Source organism: Pan paniscus, chromosome 4 (assembly GCF_029289425.2).
Source record: "Pan paniscus chromosome 4, NHGRI_mPanPan1-v2.0_pri, whole genome shotgun sequence".
Classification (NCBI taxonomy): domain Eukaryota; kingdom Metazoa; phylum Chordata; class Mammalia; order Primates; family Hominidae; genus Pan; species Pan paniscus.
In genome coordinates this window covers 92,408,975-92,434,023 of record NC_073253.2, presented here as the reverse complement: position 1 = coordinate 92,434,023, position 25,049 = coordinate 92,408,975, and the positions used below count along the sequence as shown (strand labels likewise).

General features: G+C 38.0%; 1 protein-coding gene and 1 non-coding gene across 2 annotated transcripts; both read left to right on the top strand.

Moving 5' to 3' along the window:
• Window positions 1-444: 444 nt before the first annotated feature.
• RIOK2 (RIO kinase 2) lies at window positions 445-21,125 on the top strand. The gene is made up of 10 exons (XM_003817928.4): window positions 445-970; window positions 4,866-5,004; window positions 6,214-6,330; window positions 6,771-6,946; window positions 10,799-10,887; window positions 12,665-12,856; window positions 15,215-15,307; window positions 16,075-16,599; window positions 18,915-19,011; window positions 20,832-21,125. Exons 1-10 carry the CDS (start codon window positions 905-907, stop codon window positions 20,994-20,996), a joined length of 1,659 nt encoding a protein of 552 aa, XP_003817976.1. The 5' UTR covers window positions 445-904; the 3' UTR covers window positions 20,997-21,125.
• Window positions 7,949-8,112, top strand: LOC112440012 (U1 spliceosomal RNA). The gene has a single exon (XR_003028222.1). It is a non-coding gene; the product is annotated as a U1 spliceosomal RNA (small nuclear RNA).
• Window positions 21,126-25,049: the final 3,924 nt, after the last annotated feature.

The following is a 25,049-nucleotide window of genomic DNA, read 5'->3' as shown; positions in this document are numbered from 1 at the left end:
AAGTACAGAAAGAAAAATTCCGTTTAAATGGAGATGTTCATTGGTCGAATATGGTTAATCAAAGACATGCTGCATTCAAGTAAAAAGCAGACAAAGGCTTGAATATCGAGGAGTTGCAGAGCCAGTATGGGTAACTATTCTAAAATCCTTAAATTGCTCCTGGGCCCTCGAAGTCCTACCCGCGTAGGTCAGCCCGAACTATCAAAATCCCCACTTCCTCTGGAGGTAAGGACGTCCGCCGCGCTCTCCACGTGTCACCTTAAACTCCTACCCCAAGCAGCGCAGGCGCACTTCGAAGCCTCCCAGACCAACTTAAGAGAAGTACTGAGCAAGCGCATGAGTTCCATTAACCACGCCCTCCGGAGCTGCCGGAGCAGGCGCAATTAGAAGTAGAGGGCGTGCTTGTGTGATTACAGTCCACTTTACCTTTAACAGATTTGGTTGTCTGGACTCTAGCTCAGATTCTTTTACCCCTGTCTTGTTGGAAGTCACTTTGCCTAGAGTAGAAGTTGTTTGCGGGAAAAATTTGCTCCTCCCATTAAGTAACCACTTTGCTCTCTGAGGCGGAACGTGTCATTGAGGCAGCAAGTCCTGACAGATATGGAAAAAAAATGGCACATTGTAGAGAATATCTACACTCCGCCAACTCAGTCACAACGCAAAAATTACACAAAAATAAAACGTTCACTTGTTACATACTATGTGCTTCATAAAACATACAAGTAGTTTTATTTTCCTATATCAATGAGAACAGCACTTCTGTCTATTAACAAGGACCTATACTAAGACGCAGCGCGTGCGCGAGCCATCTGGCGCTGTAAAGCGCTTAGAGGCCGGAATAACGACCTGCCTTACGCTTTGCGGCTGTCGTGGGAGAGGCATCTGGGTTCGGACTGGGGCCGCCATGGGGAAGGTGAATGTGGCCAAGTTGCGTTACATGAGCCGAGATGACTTCAGGGTCTTGATCGCGGTAAGAAACCCGCCGTTCCTGTTCTCCCTTCCCCTTACCACTGTGTGACCTCTTCCTGTTCCTGCAAGTTTTCTGGGATCTGAGCAGGCACGCTCTGGGACCCGGGACGTGGCAGAAGCTGGGAATGGAGAAGAGAGCATTCAGAAAGTCGGATTTTTAAAAAGGTTTTGTTTGGGAGCTTACCTTCCCCCAGATAGAACAAAGGTCCCGTCTTCTAATAATTGTTTTCTTTTCTGCTGCTATTCGCTTTGCGCTGAAGAGAAACGCTTGCATCTCTGTGGCCTGGAAACTTCTCTGATCCTGAGCTTCCGACCAGCTGTGAAAGGTTTAAGCTCCCCCCTCCTGAGATTTGATAATATTGACTTCCCTACTAACAGACTCAGTCGCATAGCAGTCTTTCTGATTCATTCAGTCAACACATATTTATTTGTCGGGTTTTTAGTAGCAACATTAGGAGGTTCACTTGTTCAAACAGACAAGTGGAGAGGGAGACACAGATCATCAAGTAAACGAAAAATAGGATAATGGATAAATGCTATGAAAATGATAAAGGATAATGGCATAGAAAGTATATGTATCTGGTGGAGAGGAGGGGCACAAGTTATTGGCCTTTGGTAGACAATGAATAAATATTCACTAAATGAAAGAATGAATGGGGGAATAATAGGAGCTGTGTGAGAAGGAGACAGCCCAGTGAAGTCCTTGGAAAGAGTTGGAGGCAGAGGAAACAGCAGTAGTAAGTGCAAAGGCCTTGAGACAGAAAAGTCTTTGAAGAGAGGAAAGGCCAACGTAATGTGGCTGGAGCAAAGTGAGATGCACACTTATGGTTGGAGATGTAGCGGAAAAGGTGAGAAATTATGTACTACAGAGCCTTGGAGGTTTGGTAAAGAATGTGGGGGTAACCACTCAATGTTTTTAATCAGGGGAGTAACAAAATCTGATTTTATGGCCTCAGTCTTATGGCACAGAAATTAATATATAGATCAAGACATTTGTACAGTAAAGCAGTACATTTATTTAGAAGCCGTTATCTTTTGGTAAGGAGTGAACCCCATGATAAGGACTACCTATATTGTGTAATTATGTAATAGGATATGCGATGTGAGTCACACCGGTTCTTGCATTATGTTAAGGCTTCAAGTTTTGGATTTTTAAAATTAATCTTAAATAGCGCTTAAGGATTAAACTATCAAATGCAAAATCAGTGTGAAATTTGGAAGACAATGTTTACTTTGCCTCTCATGTAGATTCTTCTAATCAGCTGGACTTTCTCTATGAAAACCTACTATCACTTCGGAAAGATACCTTCCTTTCCTGCTTTCTCAGCACACTCATTCCTTAGTGCCTCTGACAGAAGTAGGGGTCAAACGTAAGAGTGTTAGAGGATGGGGGAGGCAGAGACAAAGCATGGAAAATAAGTTACATTTAAAAGTTAAGGTTTTGGTGAGACATCAAAATGATGCCAGATTTATCTTCCAAAACATTGGCGCTGCAATATTTAAATTATTTGTAAAGCTCACCAAGAAATGACTTAGTCATTAAATATGACATTCCGGTCTCAGTTGAATCTCACCAGTGTTGGTACCCTTTCTTGGGCCTCTCTTCCCTTTTACTTCTTTGGCTCCTCCTATATCAATAATCATTGTTTGACTAAGCTGCCCTTAGCTTTCAATATGAACTTGCCCCAGAATTCTGCTCCCAAACATTCCTTTTCTTCCATTATCTCCTGCTCAGTGATAGCATCCACTTCACATCTTCAACTCTCACTTCTATAAAATAATTGACAATTTTTCCTTCTATTTATAACTTCATTCCTAAATATAGGCCCCTTTCCAATTTAATTTTCTCTCTTTTTTTTTTTTTTTTTTTTTTGAGACGGAGTCTCATTCTGTTGCCAGGCTGGAGTGCAGTGGCATGATCTCAGCTCACTGCAACCTTCACCTTCTGGGTTCAAGCGATTCTCCTGCCTCAGCCTCCCAAGTAGCTGGGACTATAGGCGCACACCACCACGCCCAGCTAATTTTTGTATTTTTAGTAGAGATGGGGTTTCACCATGTTGGCCAGAATGGTCTCGATCTCTTGACCTCGTGATCCACCCACCTTGGCCTCCCAAAGTGCTGGGATTACAGGTGTGAGCCACTGCACCTGGCCTCCAGTTTTCCTTTAAACGTTTTTATTTGACTCTCAGTGCTCAAACCAAATTCAATTTTTTTCTGCCCCCTTTCTCTTTTCCCAAGCTCTATAAAAAAAAATAATAAAATCTTAAAACTTGCTTTTCCTCATCACTTCCAATTGTGGCTTTCCGATCCCTTTACCCTTCCACATCTAATTGCCAAGCTCTCCCATAATACTTCCTAAAGATTTTTATTCCTTCCTTCCAGTACCACTACCACTTACCCTGTTCTGGTTGCTCTTTCCTCTGAGCTGGACTTCTGTCTTAGTTCTCCAGAGTACCCCCTCAGATTTTGCCATCTCTAAGCCAATTTGCATATTCCTGGTACATTAATGTCCTTAAAATAACCCTGTTCGTGTGTCTCCCATGCCTAAACATCTTCAAGAGCTTCCTGCGCTCATCAGGATAAAATATAAAAGTATTTGGTCTACATTTTAATGCCTTCTCTATCCTAGAAGTATCTTCCAGCCGCGTTTGCATGAACTCTATATGCTATCCCATCTGAGCTGCCACTATACTCAGCTATTCTCTGTGGTCAGTACTTTCTTGCATATGTGCCATTTTCAAATCTTTTTCTTTCACTAATATCCCCTTGTCTGTTTTCTCTGTATGCCCACATCTTTTAAAAGTCAGTCTCTAGTTTTGCATCTTCCTTGGAACTGATCCCTCAGCTAGAAGTATTCTTATTCTGCCCTGAGCTACCTTTTTAAGCACTTATCACTTCTTAACTTCTAATAAACTTAGATGTATACCATTTTTTAAAATTTCCATCATGAGATAAAAATTCCTCAGAGGTAAAAAGCACATATATATATATATATATACATATACACATGCAGAAGAGCACGTAGGATAGAGATATATATATGTGCTTTTTACCTCTGAGGAATAAATTAAAAATATATATATATATGTATATATATATATATAATACTTTTAAGTTCTGGGGTACATGTGCAGAACGTGCAGGTTTGTTACATAGGTATACACATGCTATAGTGGTTTGCTGTACCCATCAACCCATCCCATCTACATTAGGTATTTCTCCTAATGCTATCCCTCCCCTAGCCCCCCACCCCCCGACAGGCCCCAGTGTGTGATGTTCCCCTTCCTGTGTCCATGTATTCTTACTGTTCAACTCCCACTTATGAGTGAGAAAATGTGGTGTTTGGTTTTCTGCTCTTGTGTTAGTTTGCTGAGAATGATGGTTTCCAGCTTCATCCATGTCCCTGCAAAAGGCATGAACTCATCCTTTTTTATGGCTGCATAGTATTCCATGGTGTATATGTGCCATATTTTCTTTATCCAGTCTATCATTCATATATATATATATATATATATATATATATATATATATATCCTCTACGATGCCTACATGTAGTACTTTCTCATTAAATACCTGCTTAATAAATATCTGGCATATCTGTAGTTTTTAAAGACAAATGTTTAGGTGTCATCAAGTATTTTAGCATTGACCAAATGTCATCAGTATGTCTAGCACTCACAGTTCCTACTCTTGAAATGGAAAGCCAATACAAATATCAGTGATTAGATTTCAAATTGCAATTAAAAATATTTCCAAGAGACGGAAGTGATTATGTCTCAGAATTAGTTGGAGAACTGCATAGTCAGGAAAGTTTCAAGGAGAATTTAGTTTCGCAGGGTTTTGATAGACAAGGCTTTGTGTTGATTATGATTATATAATGATTCCTTTAATTTCAGGTTGAAATGGGCATGAAGAACCATGAAATTGTTCCCGGCAGTTTGATTGCTTCTATAGCCAGCCTTAAACATGGTGGCTGCAATAAAGTTTTAAGAGAATTAGTGAAACATAAACTCATAGCTTGGGAGCGTACCAAAAGTAAGTATTTTGAGGCACCATTTGTGATTTTTCAGGTAATTTGTTTCCACCAGAGCGAGTGTTCCAAAAGTCAAGAAGTAGAAGTTGCCAGACTAGTAAAGCATTAGATGAAGAACTGACAGAACACACTTCGGCCATACCCTATTAGTCAAAATAATCACAGGGCACACCCAGATCAAAGGAGGTGAAAAAAGAATAGTAGTAAGAACATGTAGGATACTGCAGAAGAGCATGTAGGTACTACAGAAGAGCATGTAGGTACTGCAGAAGAGCATGTAGGTACTGCAGAAGAGCACGTAAAGTACTGCAGAAGAGCACGTAGAGTACTGCAGAAGAGCACGTAGAGTACTGCAGAAGAGCATGTAGGTACTGCAGAAGAGCATGTAGGTACTGCAGAAGAGCACATAGAGTACTGCAGAAGAGTACGTAGAGTACTGCAGAAGAGCATGTGGAGTACTGCAGAAGAGCACGTAGGTACTGCAGAAGAGCAGGTAGAGTACTGCAGAACAGCAGGTGGAGTACTGCAGAAGAGCACGTAGAGTACTGCAGAAAAGCATGTAGAGCACTGCAGAAAAGCATGTAGGTACTGCAGAAGAGCATGTAGGTACTGCAGAAAAGCGTGTAGTTACTGCAGAAAAGCATGTAGGTACTGTAGAAGAGCATGAAGAGCATGTAGGTACTGCAGAAGAGCATGTAGGTACTGCAGAAGAGCATGAAGAGCATGTAGGTACTGCAGAAGAGCATATAGGATAGAGCTATTGTGGCTACCGTCTTTGGAAAATACAATCAGTAGTCATACCCTAGATCATTACTTCTGAAACCATCTGTGGTGAGGGATTAGTTTTTTCCAACCTATCACCGATCCTTACTTTTATAAAATACAAAAAAATAATTACTAGAAAAATGAAATGGATAACAGATATACAAAAACAGACATAAATTCTGGGTCAAATTGATATACAAATTGAACTTAAATTCCTCCTTTTATCTTGTCACAAACACAGACCTGGCTGTAGGTCACATTTTGATTATCAGTACACTGGAGAAGAAATGCAAATTATAGGAAGAAATTGGAAGCTTGTGAGCCTGGGCAGTTTATCTTTTTCCAATGAAGACTTTATTGTTAAATCTTTCTTATGACTTGAACTTACGTGACTTGGTTGTACAATGTAACTGAAATATGGTCTTTATGCTTTGATTTTTGTCTAGCTGTCCAGGGCTATCGGTTGACAAATGCAGGATATGATTACCTAGCTTTGAAAACACTTTCTTCTAGGCAAGTAGTTGAGTCTGTTGGAAACCAGATGGGTGTTGGCAAAGAATCAGGTAAGTGCTAATAGTACTGTGCAAAGTATTTTCTTTGCTTTAGTTTATGTTTTCCCTTCAGAAACCTTTCCTCTTTTAATTTTCCCTTTTTTCTAACTAAACAGTAAGTTGGAAAGTTGATTGGAAGCAATACAAATCAGAAGATGCCCTTAATTAGTAGGTTATTATTTTCTCTGAACGTCTATCACTGAAAATTCATTTATACCAGGAATTAATTTTCTTCTAATAACTCCCAAGATATCTCATTATTTATGTGCAAATATACCAGAATCCAAAATTCAAAACACTTCTGGTCTGAAGGTTTTGTATAAGGAGGGATACTCAATCTTTATTAGGAAAAATGACATTTTTGATACAAATAAAATTAGAGAAAGTTAGAATTGTTTTAACTGATTGGAATAAACATGTAATAATGGTTGTTTTTGAAATTTTGCCTCTAGATATTTACATTGTTGCAAATGAAGAAGGACAACAATTTGCATTAAAGCTTCACAGACTAGGAAGAACCTCGTTTCGAAATTTGAAAAACAAACGCGATTATCATAAACATAGGCACAATGTGTCTTGGCTTTATTTATCTCGTCTCTCTGCCATGAAGGAATTTGCCTATATGAAGGTATTTATTTTATTTTGTAGTCATGCATTTTTTAGCCAAATAATACATGTGTCTCAAAGGCCTTAATGACAAGTGTGATTCTGTTGTCCCCACATCTCTCTAACCTTAGACTCAATTCCTACAGACAGACTCAATCCTAAATAACTCTGTTGATTATTTGGGCTCTTTTAAGTGATTTCCTTCTATGTTAAAGTATTTTAAATTGTTACTAATGCATAAGGGCAACACATTCTATAATGCTGACAAGATGAAAGAGCCAAAAGTAATTAATGATGCTGTTACCTCACAAATATGTATGTGTGGATGTATATATATCTATTCAATATATGTAACTATACATATGTCTGTTTCTAATTGAAAACACCAGGTAATTATCATCTGTAGAAACCTTAGTGTCTCAGATAAGTTGGCTAGTTTTTTGTTTCACATAAAGGAACAAACATTTATAGATTTATATGTATATTAAAAATGGTAAAAATTGGCTGGGTGCAGTGGTTCATGCCTATAATACCAGCACTTTGGGAAGCCGAGGTGGGTGGATTACTTGAGGTAAGGAGCCCAGCCTGACCAACAAGGTGAAACCCCATCCCTACTAAAAATACAAGAATTAGCCGGGGATGGTGGTGGCCACCTGTAATCCCAGCTACTTGGGAGACTGAAGCAGGAAAATCACTTGAACCCAGGAAGCAGAGGTTGCAGTGAGTGAAGATTGTGCCACCGCACTCAAGCCTGGGCAACAGAGCAAGACTCTGTCTCAAAAAACAAAAATGGTAAAAATCTTTAGTTTTTAAGAGGTAAGGATGAAGAGAAGTGGGTTAAAGGATGCAAACATACAATTAGAAGGAATACATTCAATGTTTGATAGCAGAGTAGGGTGACTATAGTAAACAAAATGTATTGTACTCAGGAGATGAACACACTAAATACCCTGACTTGATGACTACTCATATATACTTAACAAAATGTTACATGTACCTCATACATTTATACAAATAGAAAAAAATGCTTAACCTGGCAGATGAAATGTCAAAATCTCAAAGACGGTTTTCTCAGGGTTAGGCCTATTCATTGCACTTCAGGTGTGCTGACCCCTGCAGTTTCCCCAAATATTGGAACTTGACTGCATATTTTGTGGCACTGGCGGACTACATTTATACTGTCCCCTGACATTAAAAAAAAAATCCTTTATTTTTAACTTTTTGCCTTCAAAATTAAGTTCAGCATAGATTGTTAAATATAATAATATCCAAATTAAATATATCCAACAATAACTAAGTTAAACAAAAGATAATATTGTGTTTTTATAATCCTGCCAGTAGGATTTATCATAGTTTATCTTCATTTTTCAAAACAATATGAATTGAAGATTGCTACAGTGTGTGAACACCTGTTTCTTGAGGATTCAGCTTGTTCTTTGAGTGGGTTATATACTTAAATTTTCACTAATCATGGGAGATTTCTTAAGGCAGCATAAATTAGTAATACTGATACCATACATGTCAATGTACTTCTTGTCTTATACTAATAGTTTGTATCTTGTAATATTCAGTCAGTAAATGAGCAGCTTGGTAGGGATCATTTACACATTTTCCCAAAAGGGTAGTAGGTGTTTTTCAGGATATTTATATTGAAGGTATAGGAAAGGAATCTGGTTGCACATAAATGCACTCCTTAATGTATTGATTTTTCATAAGAGAGGAACAAGAAGATAAAGATTGGGCTATAGCATGAGGTCTAGGCGATAGCACAAGTTCTAGACAAATATTCACAATCTTTAAGTTTATCACGTGCTATTGATCTGTCTAGGTATGCTCAAAATGGTCTACATTGAAAAAAAAGTATTTAAAAACAAAACAAAGAAAAATATCTGGGAAGTGGGAAGTGGTTTGGTTCTTGTTCACAGAAGGTAAGCAATAGACAACCTTTTGAAATTAATTGCTGGGGTAGTGTAGGGTGAAGGAGTGGATGCCAAAGAAATAACCAGTACGATCTGTGTCTTAAAGTTGAGAAGATAACACATGAAACAGAACCTTTTATTTATTTATTTATTTATTTTCGAGACAAGGTCTCACTCTGTCACCCAGGCTGGAGTGCAGTGGCACGATCACGGCTCACTGCAGCCCCTACCTCCTGGGCTCAAGCCATCCTCCCACCTCAGCCTCCCAAGTATCTAGGATCACAGGCATGTGCTACCATGCCTGCTTTGTAGAGACAGGACCTTGCTGTGTTGCCCAGGCTGCTCTCAAACTCCTGGCCTCAAGAGATTCACCCACCTCGGCCTCCCAAAGTACCGGGGTTATAAGCGTCAGCCACCACTGCAAGCCTAAGAACAATTTTTTTTTTAATTATATACTGAATTTAGAGAAACTTCAGTAAGTGATAGAATAGTTGATGGAGGAGGTTTCAGGTAGTGAGTGGAGCTGAGTGGAGCCATGAAGCTTGGATATTATTTGACCCTAAGACAGTGCACTTTGGCAGAGAAGTGGTATGGGCAATGACATGAATCTATGTGAGTCCTATGTGTTTAGGTGACACTGAGGTGACTGTCCTGACTGCGTTTCTCGGTGTGTATTGGAGAGAATATTGGGAGAACTAGGACTGTACAGGTGGATTAAAGAGTTTTGAAAACCAGGAATAGTTTATATTTACAAACTGAAAAGAAAATTTACAGCCAATGTAAAAAAAAAACTTTTTTTGAGGTGTAGTCTTGCTCTATCACCCAGGCTAGAATGCAGTGGCACGATATCAACTCACTGCAACCTCTGCCTCCCGGGTTCAAGCGATTCTCCTGCCTCAGCCTCCCAGGTAGCTGGGACTACAGGCATGTGCCACCACGCCTGGCTAATTTTTTTGTATTTTTAGTAGAGATGGGGTTTCACCATGCTGGCAGGCTGGTGTCGAACTCCTGACCTCAACTGATCCACCCGCCTCGGCCTCCCAAATTGCTGGGGTTACAGACGTGAGACACCGTGCCCATCCCAATGTATATATTTTTAAATGGAATATTAACATCAGCAGGTTAGTCTGGTATTGGTACATAGAATAGGTTAGGTATGATGGCAAGAGCTAGAACACTTGTGGAGTAATGAGGTATATGCCTCCTTACAAGTATATGTTGGTGCAAAAGTAATTGCAGTTTTTGCCATTCCTAATACTAGCATTCTAAATGTCAAAGGGCATAAATCTAAGGTATTTTAAAGAAAGTAATAACAGGGCTTTGTAAACAGTAAGATTGAAGCCAGTAAGCTTAGGGGAAAAGATGTATGGAGAGTCTTAACATTTGAATCAGACTACAACAGTGTATATTTTTCACATAATAGATTTATATTGCATATTGTGGCCTGGAGAAAAAGTTCAGTGCCCTATAAACCAAAATGTCTGATCTCTTAGAATGCCTCATTTCCTAATATGTCAGAAGATGAGTATTTCCTAAATTTGTTTCCAATTTAAATATTTTGAGCACATTTCAACAAACGTCAGAGACTTACAAAATAGGAAAGGATATACCCTAAGAGACTGTAAGCTTCTTGGGGGCTTTTTGACACTAATTTTAGAGTGTTTAGAAACTTTTTAACATTCATTTTTGTAACCCCAGCACAGTGCATAACATTTTGTAAATGTTCATTTTTGGTGGAAAAGTGAATTCAAACTTTTGTTTAAAATTTGCTTTTTATGTGTGACTAATTCTGCGCAGTGAATAAATAAGCTATGCATAAATAACCATGTGTTAACTACAATTTTATAAAGGTTTGTGTGTTTTTTTTCTGGTTGTAGAAAGGTATATTTACTTTTATTGTTCTTTAAAGAGTAATGACCTGTTCATTAGCTTACACCTGTTTTGCAACATTTTAGGCATTGTATGAGAGGAAATTTCCAGTTCCAAAGCCAATTGATTACAATCGTCATGCAGTGGTCATGGAACTCATAAATGGTTATCCACTGTAAGTATTCATTATTCTTAAAGCCATGAATCCTGATAAATGAATTTAAGTTTCAGGGTTTTTAATAAAATTTTTTTTAGTTAATGAAATATTGCCTCTGGGAGGTTAAAATTTATGTAAAGGAATAGACTCAAAGACAAATTAAAAACCCAGTTTCATTCTGACAATATGAACTTTGTAATCTCTGTGATTCATTCATTCATTCAATATTAAGAGACTGTTAGGTGCCAGGAACTTTTAATCTCAGCAGTGAACAAAACAAAGTCCCTGCCCTCATGGGATTTACGTTCTGATGGAAGGAGATGTGCAATAAATAACTAAAGGAAATGTATATCAATTGTTAGTAAGTACTATGGATTAAAAAAAGCAGAGTAAGGGAGATAGGAAGTACTAACGGGACAGGAGACTACTGTTTTATGTAGGGTGGTCAAGAAAAGTCTCACTAATAAGGTGAAACCTCATCAAATTTTGATTCAGATTAGCAGCTATTGGAGTGGGAGTATTTTGAGCAGAGAAGAGATGTGATCTCATCAATCAGTGATCTCAGTGTTTTCAGAGGGTCACTCTGCTTGCTGAATTAATAGACTCTGGGGAGACAAAGAATTAGGAAGACAAGTTAAGAGGCTATTACAATAATCTAGGCAAGAAATGGTTGTAATTCTGATTACAGTGATAGTTGTGAAGGTGATGAAAAGTGGTCAGATTCTGAATGTGTTCTGCAGGTTGAACCAACATGATTTGAGATTGGATATGGATGTGAAGGAAGGGATGAGTCAATGGTGACACCAAGGTTTTTCCCCTGAGTAGCAAATTAACTGGAAGGAGAAATCTACCATGTACAAAAACAGGAAAGCTACAGGAACAGCATTTTGGAGTTGGAGGGTGGGACAGAATCAGAGATTCCATTTTGGACATGCTAAGTTTGAGATGCCTGGGAGTTAGAGAAGTCTACATTAAAATCAGTGTATATGTGGTATTTAAACCATTAACCTAGATGAGATCACCAAGAATGAGTCTAAATAAGAGAAAATAAAAGGTCATAGGATTGACCTTTGAGGAACTCCAGAATTTAGAGGTCAAGGAAAAAGATGAAGTACAAATAGAAAAGACTAAGAAGGTATGATCTATGAGGAAGGAAGAACACCTGGAGAGAATGGTGTCCCAAGAGTTAAGTGAAGAAAATGTTCAAAGAGGTCAACTGACAGACCACATATGATGAGGACTAAGAATTGACCTTTGGATTTAGCAACAATGAAGTCATTGTAGTCTCAACAAGGGTGATCTTGGAAGCACTTTGGCCTCCCAAAGTGCTGGGATTACAGGGGTGAGCCATTGCGCCTGGCCCGTACATGCTGCTATTGATTCTGGATGTGGGTGTGTTTGTTTAGAATATAATCATTTTTTCATAATTTTTCAATTTTGTGATACTATTATTTAGGTCACTCACTGGTTTGAAGTGGCTAGTGTTAACGTTATAAAAAGCCTGTTTGAAATGGTATGAGAGAGTAGGAGGAAACAAATTGGAAAAGCACATGTAGACAAGTTTGGCTGTAAAGATCAAAGAAAGGTAGTAGTAGAAAAGAGATACAGAATTGAAGCAGTGTGGCTATTTTTTTAATAGATGGGAGATATTATATCTGTGTGCTGATGGGAATGAGAAGAAAGCTGCTGGGGATACACAGCATGGAAATAATATATATGTTCACATGCATACATACTTTCGTTAAAACCGTAAATGAATACAAGTAACCTATTTTCATGCTTAAAATACTTTCAGATGTCAGATACACCATGTTGAAGATCCTGCATCAGTATATGATGAAGCTATGGAACTAATTGTCAAACTTGCAAATCATGGGCTGATTCATGGAGATTTTAATGAATTTAATCTCATTTTGGATGAAAGTGACCATATCACCATGATTGATTTTCCACAGATGGTTTCAACTTCTCATCCCAATGCTGAGTGGTACGTACATGCTATTTTTTTATTTTTATTTTATTTTATTTTTTGGAGACGGAGTTTTGCTTGTTGCCCAAGCTGGAGTGCAATGGCGCGATCTCGGCTCACTGCAACTTCTGCCTCCCAGGTTCAAGCAATGCTCCTGCCTCAGCCTCCCGAGGAGCTGGGATTACAGACATGTGCCACCACACCTGGCTAATTTTTTGTATTTTTTTTTTTTATTAGAGATGGGGTTTCTCCATGTTGGTCAGGCTGGTCTTGAACTCCTGACCTCAGGTGATCCACCCGCCTCGGCCTCCCAAAGTGCTGGGATTACAGGGGTGAGCCATAGCGCCCTGCCCTTACATGCTATTATTGATTCTGGATGTGGGTGTGTTTGTTTAGAATATAATCATTTTTTCATAATTTTTCAGTTTTGTTATGCTATTATTTAGGTCAGTCACTGGTTTGAAGTGGCTAGTGTTAACGTTATAAAAATTTGGTTTTTTATTAAAGTATAACTACTAGAGTTTTCCCCATAAGAATTTGAATTTCTCTGTTGTAAATTGACAGACGTTCAAAAGTCAAATTTTCTTAGCCATGGAACCCTTTGTTCAAACAGACTTTTAGATGGAAGACCAATTGTTAAAACAGGTGAAAGTAGGGAGTGTAGTGGGGAACTCTAGAACCACTTTTGTCTTTCCCTTTTTCTTGCTGTTCCATGATTGCCTCCAAGAGAGATTCACCAAGTATAACTCAGTAATCTCGATGATCTGAATAAAAGTTGTGGTTTTGGACTGGACTCAGTTGTCAAACCAGTGATAATTACCTCTTGTCACTTTTAGCTTTATTTATTAGAAAAAAATTCACATAAAACTTTATCTCTGACACAGTGCAGAATCATGATATACTGCGATAATCATATTCTTCACATTACTTATTTAAACCAAGCCAGCCAAGTCATGAAACAGGACCTTATCCTTTATTTGCTTGAGGTTCATGATTCAATTGAGTGTAACTAAGGATTTTTTTTTTCCTTTCTGTTCCAAGCTTTATGAGAAACTTTTTTCCTAAACTAACAACTAGTATCACTTATATAATAGAGTATATTAATTCTTCCAGAGATTGAGCTTGAAGTAGTTTTGTTAAGTGAAGCGTCTCTTCATCCTGGTTTCCAGTAGAAAATGTCTATACTTATGCTACAGAAAGAAATGTCATTTGAAAATAAATTTTTAAAACGTTTTCAACAAATTAATACTAAAAGATTAATGCCTGGCACTGGGGTGGTCAGTACTCTTTGGATGATGACTAATCATGATTTTTATTAATAAGGAGTAACATAGTCACACAATAAAGGAACATCTAGGAGCCTCCAGAGTGTGACAGATTATGACATTCTAGGTTTAGGCTGCATCGTTCTATGGAGAGACATTGTGATTTAATTTAAATTTTTATGAACCAGTACTGGGGCCAAGGAGCTGTGCTAATTGCTAGAGATTGAGATATAAATAACCCCTATATATGCTTTAGAAGATGTTACTGTCTCGTAGGGAGATGTAAACATATATAAAATAGTCTTTTTAAAATGTATTAGTATTTTTCCCAGAGTACCCTGTGAGCAAAGAGGAGAGGCATTATCTTCCTATTTCCAAACTTCATCTTTCTCAAAGAGATAGGCAGTTGCACATTATCCTGTCCTTAATTCTCCCTTGTCTGGAAATCTTCTAGAGAATTGAATCCATTTTTGCTGCTTTGTGGTGGCCCAAAAAGGCAGCCTGATATTCAGAAATTGTTCTACTTTTGGTCCAGATTAACATGTCCTCAGATTATTTTTATAGGCTGTAGCATTATTTATCCCTTTGGGTGTTATTGCAAATCGGCTAATGGATAACAAAGATACATAAACATAATTCAGTAGTCTCCAAACTTAACTGTTTAATATTAATATCTTTTTATCGTCAGATCTTTCAGTTGGCTAGGGGTTCTAGTGAGTGTTGCTGATGGGAAGCATAGCCAGACTCAGGACGAACAGAATAAGTGGAAACCTATCCCCAAACCATAGGCCCATTATCTTATTTCCTGGGGTTCACATTCATCTTTCCCTAGTGTATCTAACTATATACCAGTAACTATGACAAAACCTTGACTTTCCTAACCGTAGGAACTGCATGGCATTGACAGCTTATATCCTTGAGATTTCCTTGGATTTTAGTTTTTCAAACACACTGGTTAACTCATTTGTATCTTTTTTTCTTTTGTGTAACATCTTTTATCTCCTTGTGTAAGGAGGAGCAATACCATTAACCAATAAGTATATTGTCATTGGCTAATAAGGAAAAAGAGAAGCAATAAAGACTATATCATAAATGATTCTTGCTTTTGCAGGTATTTTGACAGAGATGTTAAATGCATTAAAGATTTCTTCATGAAACGTTTCAGCTACGAAAGTGAGCTTTTTCCAACTTTTAAGGATATCAGGTTTGTACTCCCCATTGCTTTACATAATAGAACAGTTTAAATATCTGGTCTGTGTATTTCTAAAAATTAACATTTTCATCTAAAAAACTTTCCAAATTTTGACACGTAATCACTGTTAGATGTCATCGCTCTGTAGTACATAACTGAAACTTAAAAACTTGAAAATACCTGCATTTGGTCCCTTAAGGCACTGTTACTGAATTTTAGGAAGCGGACATATCTAGATTCTTATAAATTCAAGAACTTCTATTCTATTTCGGATGCTATTTGAGTAACTCATTCATAAGGAATAACACCAAACATTCATTGAAATTGGTGTTTTTCCTTTATCAGGACCAGGAGGTATCTTTAATTGATTCTCAAAACATAACTATCATGTGCATTCTCAAAGCTCAGTTTTCTCATATTTATTTTATACACTTAAGATATTTTCTGATCTGGGATGAGTCACATAATCTGAAGGAAATCCTTAGCCCCCTTTGAAGGTTAATTTACAAAGTTAATCAACATAAGCTGAGGTTTTTATAACCTTTTTATTTATATTGTTGCTTTTCAGTTATTTTATTCTTAAAATGGCAGCCAGCATATACCTTTCATATTTGTTTACCTGTGTCATTTAAATATTACATTTTAGGGAAGGAAAATTTATTTTTAATATATAAGCTATTAAACTCACTTGAATCATAATTTATCAGAGTAGTAGATATTTGCTCCTCTTAGATAAACATTTTTTCTCTCTTTCTATGCTTGACGCCTTTTTTTTCTAGGAGGGAAGACACTCTTGATGTGGAAGCTTCTGCCAGTGGCTACACAAAGGAAATGCAGGCAGATGATGAACTGCTTCATCCATTAGGTCCAGGTGATAAAAATAGTGAAACAAAAGAGGGATCTGAATTCTCATTTTCAGATGGAGAAGTGGCAGAAAAAGCAGAGGTTTACAGGTCAGAAAATGAAAGTGAACAGAACTGTCTAGAAGAATCAGAGGGCTGCTATTGCGGATCATCTGGAGACCCTGAACAAATAAAGGAAGACAGTTTATCAGAAGAGAGTGCTGATGCACGGAGTTTTGAAATGACTGAATTCGATCAAGCTTTAGAAGAAATAAAAGGGCAGGTTGTTGAAAACAACTCTGTAACTGAATTTTCTGAGGAGAAAAACAGAACTGAAAATTACAACAGGCAAGATGGTCAGAGAGTTCAAGGAGGAGTCCCTGCTGGCTCTGACGAGTATGAAGATGAATGCCCTCATCTAATTGCCTTGTCATCATTAAATAGAGAATTCAGGCCTTTCAGGTATAGACTTCTGTCGATTGCTTTTTAACTTTAGTCTTGAGACTGATACTTTGTTAGATTGTAGTAAAAGAATGTTTTTTTCAAATGATGTGACAAAATTGTATTCTGCCACCTTGATGTATAAAATGAAAGCCAAATAATTTTTTGTTGTTAAAAACTCAAAATAGCTTCCTTTTCAATTGACCTGATTCTAGGCAGCCTATTGACTAAATTTCAAGTAATTCTGCCTTAAAATACAAACTGATGGCTGGGCACAGTGGCTCGCTCATGCCTGTAATCTCAGCACTTTGGGAGGCCAAGGCAGGCAAATCACCTGAGGTCAGGAGTTTGAGACCAGCCAGGCCAACATGGCAAAACCCTGTCTCTACTAAAAATATAAAAATTAGCCGGGCATGGTGGCCTGTGCGTGTAATCCCAGCTACTTGGGAGACTGAGGCAGGAGAATCACTTGAACCTGGGAGGCAGAGGTTGCAGTAAGCCGAAGATCGTACCACTGCACTCCAGCCTGGGTGACGAGCAAAAAACTCCGTCTCAAAAAAATATATATATATACAAACTGATGATTTTAAAATTATTGCAGGTCTCTGGATACATTGATCAGGTTTTAGATGGATGAGTTATTCCTCATATATTTTCCTAATTACACATCTGATGTGTGTTTGAGTTATGTAAAGGCATGTAAATATTAAAACATGCAATAAATGTACTTTCTATATGAACATCTGCAGTGAATTTTCTCTAGTACCTTGAGCCTTCTATCCTTTGTTCATGTGTAGTTAAAATTATCTAATGATATTATGTTTTCTTTTAACAATTTTTTTTTGTAAATATTAATCAGGCTCAGCTTAGATTAGGAAAAGTTCTAAAACTTAATTTTTGGATTTGGGATTGCTTATTCAGAATCAAATTGTAGTTAAATGAAATATTGGTTTTATTTATTTCAAAATAGTAATATGAAAATTAAAATTAGTTCAGCAATACATTTATTAAACATTTTTCAGTACATGTTTGGGCTTATATCTTAAGCCTACCTTTATCTTTAAAGTTTTATTCCTGAAGCAAAACATGAGAATTTTGTTCCTTTTTCATATAGCTGTGTATCTGTGTCACAGGGCTACTGCCATTTAAATAATAAACTTGGAAAATTAAATCAGAAGCTTAAAAGGAAAAGAGGGGTGACAGAGGCTCAGGATTTTGAGTAAGTGATTGTATTAGACTGGATTCTTCAAAGAAACAGAATAAATAGGAGATTTATTATAAGGAATTAGCCCATGGGGTTATGGAGGCTGAGAAGTCCCAGGATCTGTAGTCAACGAGCTAGAGACCAAGGAGAGCCCATGGTACAGTTCCAGTCCAAATCCAAAGAGCTAAGAACCAGAAGAGACAATAGCATAAGTTCCAGTCCACATCCAAAGAAAGGAGAGGACCCATGTCCCAGTTCAAAGACAGTTCTCTCTTACTTTGCCTTTGTGTTCTCATCAGGCCTTCAATGGATTGGATGAGGTCCACCCACACTGGGGAGAGCAATCTGCTATACTCAGTTTATTGATTCAGAAACGCCCTCAAAGACACACCCAAGTTAATGTTTAACAAAATATATGGCACCCTGAGGCCCAGTCAAGTTAACATATAAAATTAACCATCACAGTGATAGAGGAAAATCTATATAGGATTAAATGGTCTTTTAAACTCAGAATGGGAACAATAATTTTGTTCTCACTCTGGATACATGCTGGGCAAAACTTCCATTCAAAGTAAAAGCAGAACAGCAGATGTTGCTGAAAAATATTAACTGTTAGGAGTTAATATTGTCCGAGTTTTTATACATTGCATATATTGAAACTTTGAGCCATGTGAAAAACATTAGTCTCTAGGTTGCAGATTTTCCTACCCTAGTGGAGCTGACTATAATGAGTACTGTCTGTTTCCATTATATCTTCTGTTTGTGAAGGTGGAAAGAGTCTCAAAAATTTAGATAGGGAGAAACAGATTTATATAGTTCAGTGAAAGAAGAGGAGAGGATTATTAGAAAAGGGAAGATGAATTGTGGGGAGGTAATAAATTTCAATGGCTTAAGCATTCTACTGTTTTTAAATTTTGATAGTGACTAACAAAATGCTGGAAAATGAAAATTGTTAATGTATAGAACTTAACAGTAGGTAGTTTCATCTTCACAGAAATTTTAAAATATAATGATCTTTCTGAAGTATTTTATGTCTTCAGTTTTGCTGCATGCAAAAAATAACAAATTAATCAAATGGGATTCATTACATTATACAAATTAACTAGATAAATTGTGGGTTTTTTAATTTTAGAGATGAAGACAATGTGGGAGCTATGAATCAGTATAGAACAAGAACTCTGAGTATCACTTCTTCAGGCAGTGCTGTAAGCTGTTCAACAATTCCTCCAGTAAGTAGTCATTCAACATGTACTGAATGTTTATTACATCACTACTGTGATCTGATTGCCTTGTCTCATTAAACAATAATGTATGCCTTTCAGGTACAGACTTCTGTTGATTGCTTTTTGACTTGTCTTGAAACCAGTACTTTCTTTGATTTTAATAAATGAATGTTTCTCAAAGGATGTGGTAGAGTTGTGTCCTGCCACCATTATGTGTAAAATGAAGGCCAAATGACTTTTTGTTGGTAAAACTCAAAACACCTTCTTTTTCAATTGTCCTGATTTTAGGCAGCCTGTTGACTAAATTTCAAGTAATTTTTTCTTAGAATACAAACTGATGAGTTTCAAATGTAGGTCACTTGATAAATTGATCAGGTTTGAGATGGATGAGTCATTCTTCATATGAGCTGAAGATTAATGAGCTTGATCACTGTGAGGATTATAAGGTGTGTAAGCCTCAGACACTTGGACGTACATGTTAATGGTATAAAATTTTGTTGTTGTTGTTGTTTGTTTTTGTTTTTGTTTTTGTTTGAGATGGAGTTTTGCTCTTGTCATCCAGGCCGGAGGTCATCCAGGCCGGAGTGCAGTGGCGTGATCCCAGCTCACTGCAACCTCCGCCTCCTGGGTTCAAGCAATTCTCCTGCCTCAGCTTCCCGAGTAGCTTGGATTACAGGCGCCCACCACCACGGCTGGCTAATTTTTGTATTTTTAGTAGAGACAAGGTTTCACCATGTTGGCCAGGCTGGTCTCGAACTCCTGACCTCAGGTGATCTGCCCACCTCAGCCTCCCAAAGTGCTGGGATTTCAGGCGTGAGCCACTGTGCCCAGCCATTTGTACTTGGATATAAGTACAAATTTGGCCGGGCACAGTGGCTCAGACCTGTGATCCCAGCACTTTGGGAGGCCAAGGTGGAAGGATCGCTTGAGCCCAAGAGTTTCAGGCCAGCCTGGGCAACATAGCAAGACCCCTGTCTACAAAAAATTTAAAAGTTAGCTAGGTGTAGTGGTGTACACCTGTATTCCCAGCTACTCAGGAGGCTGAGGCAGAAGGATCACTCAAGCCCAGGAGGTTGCAGCCACCGTGAACTGTGTTCCTGCCACTGCACTCCAACCTGGGCAACACAGCAAGACCCTGTCTCAAAAAAAAAAAGAAGACCCTTGTTCCTGGCTCTGCAGAGTTTTGCAGCTATCTTCTTTTTTAGGAGACAAGTTGAATGATACAAGGTTATATACAGTTATTAAATAACAGACTGTAGTGCTTCAGAGAAAGAAAAGGTCATTGTGAACTGAGTATTTCACATTTCTTATTCATCTTGTAAGTCATGTGACATGCACAGTGTATCTTAACTGATAAGTAACTTGAATTTATGATCAAAAGACATATGAAGACTTTTCCATGGGTGATTGCTACCATCAGGTCATTTCTACAGCTGAAACTGTGAAGGCATTCTTGGATATATTCAGCAATACTGAATGCTTTCAAAAATAATTTTCTATACAAAACCTACTCTAAAAGCCTACTTTTAACCTAAAAAGCAGAGGAACAAGCAGTTTCATCTTGTTTTTTCATCAGTTTTCATGATGGACACTAGGTGGCACTATGGTAATTTTTTTAAAATTCTGCCTATACACTATATTTTTTGCTATATAATCTGTATTTCTGTTATGAATTTAATTTCTCCTATATAACAGTTTCTATATAGTACTGTCAGTGTTTGGAATCTTAAAATTCATGGTGTCAATATATAAATAGAAAAGATATTAGCAGTGTACTTTTTGAAATGGTTCATTATCAGTAATACTAATTTATGAAATCTTTCCAGGAACTGGTGAAACAGAAGGTGAAACGTCAGTTGACAAAACAGCAAAAATCAGCTGTCAGACGTCGACTGCAGAAAGGAGAAGCAAATATATTTACCAAGCAACGTAGGGAAAACATGCAAAATATCAAATCAAGTTTGGAAGCAGCTAGCTTTTGGGGAGAATAATATATTTAGGATCTTGGATATGTTTAATATATTTTTTAAAGTTACTGTAATTCCTTTTTGAGCCCTCATTTGTCTTTTTTGAGCCAAGGCTATCATATATTAATAAATAAACGCTCTTTCATCTATAAATTTGGTCATTCAGTATGTGTCTTGCAAAGAATAATTACCTGCCAAAGCAGTCCATTTTTTTCCAAAGTAATTTGGGTAACTACAGTTACATAACTTTATTAGAGACATTTGCATATTTTTAAAAATCTAAATAACATTTTTGTTGTTTTCTGTTTGTTGAGGATTATATGCTACAATGCACATAAAGCAATTAGAACAATGTTTAGCACATTGTTAAGCATTCAATAAAACATGGCTATTAGAATCATAATGATTCTGAAATTCTGCTGACAATTTGGTTGCATTTTATCTGGCAACTGGAGGACTTCACTGTCTTATTTTTCTTTAGAAGTAAAGATAAGCCTTTGGAAGTAAAGATAAGCCAGTAATGCATAATTTGCTTAATTAATTGATTAATAATCTGTTTTGTGCCACTTACATTGGTAACGTGGTCATGAGAATGGAAACTTACTTGAGATAGTCTACCACAATTTTTACAGTTGGCAGCTTGTAAGCAGGCCTGAGTAGCAGAAGAGTTAGGGGTTGGGGAAGGTGGAGTAGAATGAGGAATGAAATGTTCTTTCTCATATGCTTATTATATAAGTGGGTCCGGAACAGTTCTCACCTCAATGTTAACAAATACCTAATGCAGGAAAGAAAATACATAGCCATGGTCCCTTCCTCAAGGACTTTATAATTCAGTGAGATGTAAAGATGAGTGCTTAAGTGTATGCACCTGATTATTGTCTCTTCATTGCCGCGTAAGTCGGAAAAGGGGATCACTGGCAGCGAAAAATGGCCACTAGATGGCAATATCACCCCATAGTCACCAAACAGGATTACTTGCATCCCTAATTATGTTCTACCAGAGGAAATGCAGTACAGACTTTTCCAAGATTGATAAAGACAGCAGATTCCCTTTCACCTTTGCCAAATTAACTCTACTAGCTATTTGCAAGACCTGTCATTATCTAATAAATTGGTTTAAATATACAGAAGCTAGAAAATGCCAATTCCTGTTCCCTCAAAAGTTACCTGACATTCAAATATTTAAATACCCTTCCTTTGCATTTTAGATATATCTTTGAATTCAGGTATTCATTTTGTATGATCTCTCAACTTTTAAGCATTTTTATAATGTAAAGTTGAAAACAGCTTAATAGAACCACAGAATGTTTATTTTGGAGTCATTTTCTTATATTCAGAGCTATGAAAACAAATTGGGAATAAAGCCTTATCCTGCTCAGCTTTACCTAGTTGACTCAGTTGACTTTTGAGTATCTACTACATAAAAAGCCCATTACTATTAAGAAACTCAAGACAAACATGATTTTTACCTTTAATAGCCTAAGATTTCTTGTGGGCCAAGGAATTAATTATTCCAATCAGAAATGGAGGCCTTACCTCATTTGGGCAAAGATAAGTGCTAGTTACTGAAGATTTACTAATAAATGATCTGTTAAGGAATTTAGGTTTTTTTGGATATGTTGTTTTGGTTGTTGAAAACTAAGGTATAATAGTTATTTTTTGAAGATATGTTTGGCTAGCCATCAATTAGAAGTTAGAGAGTTTGTCCTAACAGATAAGCTATAACCCTCACATTTTAAAACATGCATAGTGAACAATGAACAAAAACAAATTCAAAATTTTACTAATGTAAAGCTGTATATTGTGATTGTTAAAACACTTTTTTTGCCTAGGAGTTCCAGATTTAAATCCTGGTTCTACACTTCCCAAACCTCAGGTACCTTCTGTGGCCTCTCTAACCTCAATTTTTTTACTTGTAAAATGGGGACATTTAATAGTATCTACCTCAGTGTCGTGAAGACTAAATGAAGTACCACTTGTAAAGAGTTTATTACAGTGCCTGACATACACTGTATGGTTAGTACTGCTAAAATGACTTCTTAAGGTTACCAAAAGGAAAATTCCACAAGCTGACCACCTTTCCTATTGTGATAGTCACTGGTATTTCAGCTATGATCCTTTGTTGTGTATTTATCCAGACTGAAAGATGTTTTTCTAGTAATCATCTTGCATAGTCTTAGTCTCCCCATTAAATAAACTTTTCCTACAAACTATGCGGTTTATATTTGTGCTAACTTTGTGGTATTGGTAGCCATTGGTCTGTTCTTTGGCACATAGCTGGCTAACTTTGAGGTTTCTCCAAAACCATAGATGTTTAATGGATACTAATCAGAGTTAGTGCAGCTCAAGATAATCATTCTTTTAGCCAACTGCTTAGTAAATTTTCTGACAAAAAACATAGCTGTCTAATTAAAAAACTCTGCCTGATGCTGCCTTCCAGGTTGCTACTTACAAAGGATAGAGGGATGAGTTATGTTACGTTCTCAGAGCACTTTCTGAAGTGTAGGTTTATTTCACTGTCACAGATTCAGCACTCTGGGTGGGCTACAGTTCGCCATGCCCAGTCTTCTTTATCCCTCCTTAGAACATCTCCCTAGAGAGCATCAGGCCATTTCTTAATTCGCCTTTGCTTTAGTTTATGAAGTACTGGAGCCATCTTATGCACCTGTGTAAGGAGGCTGGAGATTAAAGTTCAGAAAAGCCATGGGTTACACAGTTGTGTAATAACCAGGAGTACGGGGATAACTCCAAAGCTACAATACTTTTATAGAAAACTGTGTCATTCACAAAACCTATGTTGTTACATTTTAAAGACTGCAAGTTTTTCTTTTCTTTTACCTTAATATTGTAAATAATGACATTAAAAATACTAACATTTTGCAGTAGAGGCCGAACAAGATGACCAAATAGAAACCTCCACCAATCATTCTCCCCACAGAAACACCAAATTGAACAACAATCCGTATAAAAAAGCACTTTCATAAGAACCAAAAATCAGATGAGAGATCACAGTACCTAGTTTTAACTTACCACTGAAAGAGGCACTGAAGAGGGTAGGAAAAACAGTCTTGAATTGCTGATGCCACCACTCCCCCATCCCTTGGCAGCGGCCAAATGGTGTGGCAAGACAATGTGCACTTGGGGGATGAAGAGTGCAGTGACTGTGGGACTTTGCATTAAAACTCAGTGCTGCCCTGTCACAGCAGAAAGCAACACCAGACAGAACTCAGTGCCCATGGAGGGAGCATTTAGACCAGCCCCAGCCAGAGGGGAATTGCCTGTCTCAGTGGTCAACACCTGAATTTTGGCAAGACTTGCCACCACAGGCCGAAGTGCTCTGGGGTCCTAAATAAGCTTGAAAGGCAGTCTAGGCCACAAGGACTGCAATTTCTGGACAACAAGTTGGGCTGGGTGTGGAATCAGTGGACTTGGAAGACACATGACTTAGTGAGAAACCAACCAGGCTGGCCAAAGGAGTACCTCTGCCACCTCACCCAGTCCCACACAGCACAGCTTGCAGCTCCAGGACAGACTACTTCCTTTTGAGGAGAGGAGAGGAAAGTAGAGAGGACTTTGTCTGGCAGCTTGGATACCAGCTCAACCATAGTGCACAGGGCAACAGGCAGAGTCTTGAGGCCCCCACTTCAGGCCCTACCTCCTGGACAACATTTCTAGACACACCCTGAGCCAGAAGGGAACCCACTGCCTTAAAAGGAAGGACCCAGTCCAGGCAGGATTCATCACCTGCTGACTAAAGAGCTTTTGGGCCCTGAGTAGTGAGCAGTGACAGCCAGGCAGTACTCACCATAGGCCTTGGGTGCAACTCAGAGATGTGCTGGCTTCAGGTGTGACCCTGCATATTCCCAGCTGTGGTGCCTACAGACAGAGACTCCTGCTTGAAAAAAAAATAAGGAGAGGGAAGAATAAAGGGGACTTTGCCTTGCACTGTAGGTACCAGCTTGGCCACAGTGGAGTAGAGGACCAAGTGGGCTTTTGAGGTCCCTGATTCCAGGCCTTGGTTCTTGGACAGCATTTATGGACCTTCTCTGGGCCAGAGGGGAGCCCACTGCCCTGAAG

Excerpts from the sequence above, each read along its gene's own strand:
- RIOK2 (XM_003817928.4), top strand. The coding sequence starts at position 905 with ATGGGGAAGGTGAATGTGGCCAAGTTGCGTTACATGAGCCGAGATGAC. Across the intron at positions 12,857-15,214 it reads TCTCATCCCAATGCTGAGTG|GTATTTTGACAGAGATGTTA; the intron begins GTACGTACATGC and ends TTGCTTTTGCAG. Across the intron at positions 16,600-18,914 it reads AGAGAATTCAGGCCTTTCAG|AGATGAAGACAATGTGGGAG; the intron begins GTATAGACTTCT and ends TTTTAATTTTAG.